This window comes from Gymnoscopelus braueri (assembly GCF_963280865.1).
Source record: "Gymnoscopelus braueri genome assembly, chromosome: 15".
NCBI lineage: Eukaryota > Metazoa > Chordata > Actinopteri > Myctophiformes > Myctophidae > Gymnoscopelus > Gymnoscopelus braueri.
In genome coordinates, this window is record NC_137620.1 from 3,572,841 (window position 1) to 3,580,744 (window position 7,904).

The 7,904-nt window shown below is 44.4% G+C and overlaps 1 protein-coding gene across 1 annotated transcript; it reads right to left on the reverse strand.

Moving 5' to 3' along the window:
• Nucleotides 1-1,548: 1,548 nt before the first annotated feature.
• On the reverse strand, nt 1,549-3,212 carry LOC308101732 (T-complex protein 1 subunit zeta-like; the record flags this gene model as incomplete). Its single annotated transcript, XM_080451191.1, has 1 exon — nt 1,549-3,212. One exon carries the CDS (start codon nt 3,210-3,212, stop codon nt 1,617-1,619), a length of 1,596 nt encoding a protein of 531 aa, XP_080307317.1. The 3' UTR covers nt 1,549-1,616.
• Between the last annotated feature and the right edge of the window lie 4,692 nt (nt 3,213-7,904).

Sequence of the window (7,904 nt, forward strand, 5' to 3'; positions counted from 1 at the left end):
TCTTGTTGGTGTCATTATCCTTAAAATGCAACTTGTTTTCTACAAGAAGACCAGTTTTTATCTGATCATTTATTTTACATAATTGTGATTACATGAGTCGAGGTAAATCCCCTCAAAATTATTCAATTAAAACAATAACCCCAAAGACATGAAGACGTGAACTGTCATCACAACTTTATTGCCAACATTATATATGATGTTGGTATCGAGTATAAAAGTTCAATATTTCAAAAAGGTATACATGTTATGTGGGGGTGGGTTTGGTGGAGGTACCTCTGTGGCCTGCTGACAGTGTGCACAAGAAATATGTTTCTAATCGTGGTCCAGACAGATTGACCCTCTTATAGAAGGTTAGAGTCATGCAGAGCCACACTGTAAAAAAAGAAATAGTCTGATAACTGGTACTGACCTATGTTGTTTAAACCAGTGGTTCTCACACATTTTCATGTCAAGGACCCCCAAATTAAAATATATTTGTCCCTATCTAAACATATTTTGTGCCAGGGACCCCCGCACCAGATTTGTGTAGTTAAAATGTTTAAAAATATATAAAAAATCTGTCACTTAAAAAAAAAACACTTAAAAAAATAGCAGATCTAAAAATATGGCTCAATGATGGAGCAGATTCGTTTCGGCAAACGGAATTCACAAGATATATTCCCAAAAAGACATTTCTGTCATTGCTCGACAAGACCTGAATGCAATCTAGATCACTGTTTTATGTGGGTCGCAGACCAATTTTTATGGGTCGCGAGTAAATACTCCATTGCTTTTTTGTTTCCTACATTTTGATTTTAATTATTTGTATTTAAAAAGATTCTCAAAAAAATCCCCACAAATGCACAACTTTTTGAAGTTAAAAACACATTCAAAAGTTTAAAAAATAAAATAAAATAAAAAATCCATTAATTAGAGGAGATCAAATACTTTTAAGTAGTGAAAATAGCCGATCTACAAGCTCACAACACGTCGCATTGCAACGTGTTGTGAGCTTGTAGATCGGCTATTTTCACTAGTTTGGGTCCCGGGGAGACCCCTGATGTAGATGTTCTGCTGCTGCTGGATCCTTTTCACCCATTCCACTTCTCTCGCATACTGATTGATGGTCACTATGGCTCGTCCCCACCCAAATTTTTTTATTTTATTATTCATATCATTGGATATTTGGTGCTGTTTCTGTGATTTTGTCAGAATAAAATACAGAAACCAAAAAAAGGTCACAGGGAACGGAGTGGCTCCCATGTGGATGTAGGTCAGAGTCTGTCTGTCTCCTCCTCCTCTGGTTTGAGGCCTTCACTTTCTGGCCCAGAGGTCAAGAGAGTACACTTGAATGGAATCAGCAGGCGGTTCGATGGCTTTGGGTTTGTCCAGTACCTGATAAGATTGTGTGGCTGCCTCTGAACTTCATCTCCTCCTCCTGCAGCTCCTGCCTACACCTCCTCTCTCTGGCTTTGACCTGTTCTTTCTTTTCTTGCCTCAATGTTTTGACGATGAAAAGCCATTGAGCAAGATAAGCGATAGGGCCACAGGGGTCCTAGTTGGGCAGCTCGGCAAGTCCCTCAGCAACACATGTTCCGAGATACTTTTGTAAAGTACTCTTTTGAGTTCCTGACAATTTAACCTTTGAGAGACGACAATCCGGCTCTCATGATCTCATCCACTAGCAAGATGTTCGTAGCGATTACGGTGCATGAATGGAGGAGCTGTCTCTTGACGTTGTAGTTGTCCCACACGCCCGCCTCCCCCGAAACCATGGGCTCGCCCGTGTCAAGGTCAACCCCCACCAGCTGCCCCGACTCTTTGTGCTCGATCTGCAGCTTGACCAGGGTCTCCTGCGGGTCGTAGCCTGCGTTCTGGGCCAGCACCTTAGGGATGATCAGGAGAGCTTCGGCGAAGGCTTGGACACCGAGCTGGGCCCTGCCCTTCACCTTGGGCTTGTAAGCCACCAGAGAATCTGCCACTGCCACCTCGAACGCACCTGCCCCCGGCACCACACTGCCGTCTTCCATGGCGTTCTTGACCGCCCGCAGGCCATCCCGGACGGCGTCTTTGATCTGCGTGAGTGTGTGTTTGTCGGGTCCCTTCACCAGCAGCGTCACGGAGCGAGGGTTCCTGCAATCCTCGAGGAACGTGTACTTCTCCTCTCCCAGCGTTTGCTCGTACACCAGCCCGGCGTGTCCCAAGCAGTCCGGCGACAGGTCATCCAAAGAGTTCATAGGAAGGCCACCACAAGCTAGAGTGAGACGTTCCATGTTCCTCCTCTTGGCTCTGCGCAGAGCCACGATGCCTGCCTTAGAGAGGGTGTCCAGGGAGTTTGGGTCGATGCCCTTCTGGTTGATGACGACAAAGCCCTTGTCCCCGTCGGGACAGACAGCGTTCTTCAGGGCAACGATCTTCTGCACGCGGTCGTCGATGAACCTCCTTTCGGCGGCCACCAGCTTCTCCCTCTCGACTGCGCTGTTGTAGAAGAAGCCGGAGTTGACCTCCGTCTTCTCGTACTCCAGGGAGACGTTGCAGGTCAGTATGTAGGCGTCCTCCACCCTCTTCTTCATGTTCGGGTGCCTGGCGCCGTGGTCCAAGACCAGACCCCTGACCAGCTGTGTGTCGTTGTCCGTCTTGTGCTTCATGTCCACGATCTCCACCATGAACAGGTCGATGGGCTCGTTGGGTTTGGTGATGGCCAGCACGGCGTCTACGACAGCCTCGGTGAGGAGATCTGCCAGCTCTGCGTGGACCTTGGTTCTCAGGGAGGTGCGCGCCACAGCGATGAGGATCTCCCTGTCCATTTCCTTGGTCACCTTCAGCTCCTCCAGGACCGCGAGGGCCTTTTCCTTCGCGGCCTCGAAGCCCTCGGCGATGATCCTGGGATGGAGGCCCTCCGACACGAACACGTCGGCCTGTTTCAGGAGCTCGCCGATGAGGAGAACGGTAGAGGTGGTCCCGTCACCCGTGACGTCGTCCTGCGCCGTGGCCACTTTGGCGATGAGCGACGCCGTGGGATGCTTGATCTGCATCTCTTGCAACAAGACGTTGCCGTCCTTGGTTAACTTTATGTCTCCAGAACCTGACACAAGCATTTTCAAGGTTCCTTTGGGTCCTAGGTTACTTTTCAGCACATCCTGAAGTCCACGGGCAGCGCTGATGTTCACAGCCAGGGCATCCTGCGCCCTGGCCACCTCCGCCTTGGGGTTTAGAGCTTTTACTGCAGTCATGGTGTCACAAAAGTGTCTCTCTATATGTCAATCCTATGTATTGTCCTTTTGTCTCTGACTGCGTCTTTCCTATTATTCTCTTTAATTTGTCCCTGCTCTCTCTGAGTCATATAAATGCATTTTTCAACCCCCTTAAATAGACCGAATGAGCTCTTGTCTGACATCACACAACACAAACAAAGAATTCAGATTTGCGCATGTGTGTCCTGAAACCGCCGTTATATGCCAATGACAATTCCAACACTGCTTTCAAGGTTAAACAGTTCCAAGGCTAACTCCAGACTAGCACCTAACACTGATAGAGGTTCATCACTTCCAACGGTTCCCTGCCAACCTGGAGCAATTTCTCTGCTGTTCTTTTTTGCACTGAATGAAAAAATCGTTTTGGATTCATTAATCCAAACTTAATTGGGCCAGAGTGTGTGCAGAGTGGCCCTCATTTATCAACGAGGTGCAGACCAAATAATGGACGTACGGCGAGATCACCGCAACTTTTGGCATTTATCAATATATCCTGACGTTGGTTTCAGCCTACGGTAGGCTTAGATCTCATGTCTGGTCGAGACCAGTTGTTGACGTTGGCTGTGCCCGTTTATTCCATTCTAGACCTGCGGAGCAGCATTGTCTGACTGTCTGACAGGCATCTGGACACATATATCCACTCCAAAATGAATATCTACACTAATAAATAATGCCTGTGAAAATATAACATTTTTATAAAGTAATTTAAACAAACTGCTTTAGCAGTCAATCAGATAAGATTGCAGATCTGGCTGCATTGAAAATAGCAGATCTACAAGCTCACAAGCGTCGCATCGCGGGACTCGCCCGTCCGACGGTCCGAGTCTCACTGGGAAATGGGAATAGCCTTTATTTTAGTGTAACTTGAACGCACACTGCTTGGTATGGGTTAAATAAATTAATATACAAACGTATTCCATTCATGGCGATGTGATTGGTATCATTCATGTAGGCTACAAGCCTGCCTACGTGACAAAGATTGTACCGCTACGCTACGGAGTTGGACGCGCACGCGCACGCGCGCGTGTGTGTGTGTGTGTGTGTGTGTGTGTGTGTGTGTGTGTGTGTGTGAGAGCGAGAGAGGCGTGTGCGTGTGTGGCGAGGCGAGCGGGGAAACTCTTTCTTATTGGCTTTTCATGATGTGTTTGGTCGTATTATGGTTCTTCATGTTGTAAAATCGGGGCGTTTTGAGAATATTTAAGTGCGTGTTATTTAAATGACGCTCGTTTTCAGACGTGAGATTTATCAAAGCTCCGACCTAATGTACACTAGGATTGGCTGTACAGGATCCTTTGATAAATGTGACTTCGACGTTGGTGTACGGCCGAATATATGGAAAAATATAAGCCGTTTTTTACGCTCCGTTGATAAATGAGGGCCAGTGTGTGCACAATGTAATGTGTGTTCCGAACTTCCGGCATGGCAAAATGTCACATTTAAGCTCACAACGTGTTGCATTGTGACGTGCTGTGAGCTTGTAGATTATGTAGATTAACTCATTCACTGCCAAGGGCGACTTTGACGACTTTTTGTGGCCAGTTGAAAAGGTAAAAAAACACATACATTTTTGGGGCGAGACACACTATATTCAACAGCCAGTAAACAAGAAAAGGGGGGGGTCGCGGGTGTTTTCTTTTTGCTTCCGTGGCACAGTGATCCACTCAGTGCTTGGCAGCCATCCTGGTATCAATCATACTGGATTTAAATATTCTGTGACCAGTTGAAAAGGTTAGAAAAACGAAAATTGATGGCAGTGGGCGATTTATTTGTGTATATATTCATTTGTCCCGATATGTTTCACATTGTACGATATTACCTTCAATTCCATCCTTTAGCTATCCATCCTTTAGCGTTATTATGATAGACCACTGGATTGACTGGAACAAGGGGGATCCGGAATAACCAAGACAACATCATCTGGACCTGGAACTGCCTTCTGGAAGCAGTTCTACATAGTACTGTACTTAGCCTTGGTGATGTCTTATTTTAAAGGTATCATGACATTCATTTTCACTTTTTTTATTTTCAATGTTTTATTTGGGGTTTTATGACCTCAATTACACCCAAAAAAACCTGAACTTAGAACATTCAGTGGATTTTCTGTGGTCTGGGGTTTTCTGAATAATTAGGCTGAAAAGTAATCTGAGCTTGGCCCTTCGACAGTGAGGTCACAGTCGATTAATCCCGCCCACTCTCCTCCTCGCCCCTCCCCTCCCCTATCCTTTCCTTTGGGGGGGGGCGGAGCAGAGGCGATGATTGACAGGCAAAATCCCTCACCAGCGACACCCGCAGGCAAAGATTTCTTTTCTCATTGCAGTTGAAAAGGCTTTAGAAATGTGAGAGAAAAACACCTGCCATGGATCACTGGAATGGAATTTTTACTTAAAACTTTTTGTACACTTTTGAAGGACCAGGACAAAGACTTTGAATGTGGTGTAAAAGTGAATGTCATTAAACCTTTAAGAATTGTGAGCTGCAGTGCCACTACAGTTTAGTGATCCTTTTAATTCCATAGTATTCTATCCACCTAGTTAATGTGTTAAAATGAAGATATGCACATTTCTGCTATCCAGGTGATTCTAACAACAACAAAAATACGGAACTGTTCTTTCATGTGCGTAGTTTGAACAATATAATAATCAATGAAGGAAAACAGTGATGTCTCACTGACCACCGTAAGCCTCCCCTTTATGGCATCTCGCTGTTCTGTTACTTTGTTAAATCTCCCGTTCAAGAGGTCAAAAACGCTCTGTAGCTGCTTTTTCTCTTCAGTCAGATGGGTATGTCTAGTCTGTAGCTGGTCAAAACTGGTCTGTAATGTGTCCCGGTCTTCAGTCAGGTTGCTGATCCTGGCCTGTAGTTTGTTTCTGTCCACCATGTTGGAATGATCTGTATGGAAACAATATTTTCACATTGGGGGATTAAATACAGTATATACAAATATAGCCTACCCCTTGTCAGAATACCCGTTGTAACCGTCTGTCTGTCTGTCTGTCTGTCTGTCTGTGTCTCTTTTGAACGGTTCTCAAGATAAGTGAATTACAGACTTACATACGTACGTACAGAGACTGTGCATTTATTGTAAGATGAAGCTGGTCCGCTTAAGCAATGCAAAGCAACATCCGGTAAATGAAATAAACACAAAATATATAAAAAACTCATGTGTTATTAATGAGCGTCGCGCCTGTCACAGACATGCGCAGAGCAAGTTCTGTCAGGGAACTCAGTGCAGTGAGGATGGCCTACTATTGGACCACATCAGCTCCACGTACACATCCACTCATCCACTCACACTCATTTAATTCTCAGACCGCTCTATTTAAGCTGGAAGGTTGCACTTCTCATTCTGCTTGCTTTTGCTGCACACACATCGTTGCTGCTGCTGCGCTGCTGTTCATTGCTGTTGCTAAAATTGCTGCTCACCCTCCACCACCCCATGCTACCTACCATCTTGTTTTTGGATCTGCTGTTATGTACGGGGGATTCTGAGTCCCTATGGTTGGGGAATGCGCTTTATCAGAGTACCTAAAAGCAGATCCAATTCATCGCCAAACCATAATAAATATATTGCTCATTTTATATTCAATAAATATATCTTATCCTTCATGATTTGTCTTTTTCTATTTATGAGTTGTCCTGACAGAAACATTACTTTTCTCTTCATGGCTTCCAATGTTGTGACCCGCATTTGCTGCAGGTGTTCCTTGAAACCTGAATGGCCCTGTATGTTATATCAGGGGTTCTCAAACCTTTTTATACCAGGACCTCGTTTTATGGGGGGAATAAATCACACTAGCCTTGGATGGAAATATATTTGAAAAAATACATTTGCAATGCTTTGATTCCTACTTATATTGTGTCTCATCAACATGGTATAAAGCTATGGAAAAGTGTTTCTGTACACATTGGCAAATAGAAGCATATAGACTATAAATAAATGAGGAAAATAAATAAAATAAGTTAAAGACTTAAAGCGGCTCTATGTAACTTTGTTTAATTTAATAATATGTAATTTTGTCCAATCTTAATGGTGGAGTATGTTACAATATACAATATAACTTATACAATTGGGGTGGCTTTGTCTCCCTGCTCTTCTATTGAGACTATTGAGAATGTATATCGTGTCAAAGGTCATGTCTCACCTAGACACAGGATCTGACACAAATTGTTTCCTGATGGTCAAGATTCAATTTATCCCCTGAGCAAGCATGCAGGCTCTATTAACTCAATGGTAAAAAAAAATCTGCACTTGCGCAGGAAACCGGGTTGAAATCCGGGGTAGAAGAGGAAAGTTACATAGTTCAGCGTAGAAGGATACGTTTGATTGTTTTTTTCCCCCAGTTGTCAATGTGTGACCCCACCTTCACCTTCCTGTGACCCCACTTGGGGTCCCGACCCATACTTTGAGAACCTCTGTGTTATATCATAGTGGTTTTCAAAGTGGGGTCCTTGAAATGGAAACATTAAAGCAAACATTGACAAATGTTTGCTTTAAAAAGATATATGTTAAAAGATTTGCACACATTTTCAAGTTTTTTCAAAAATAGCAGATCTACAAGCTCATAGCGCGGCACTCGGTGCCGCGCTATGAGCTTGTAGATCTGCTATTTAGCCAAAGAAATCTAAAATGACAGAAATGCGTTCCCGGATTGAATGGGTTAACACAGGAAT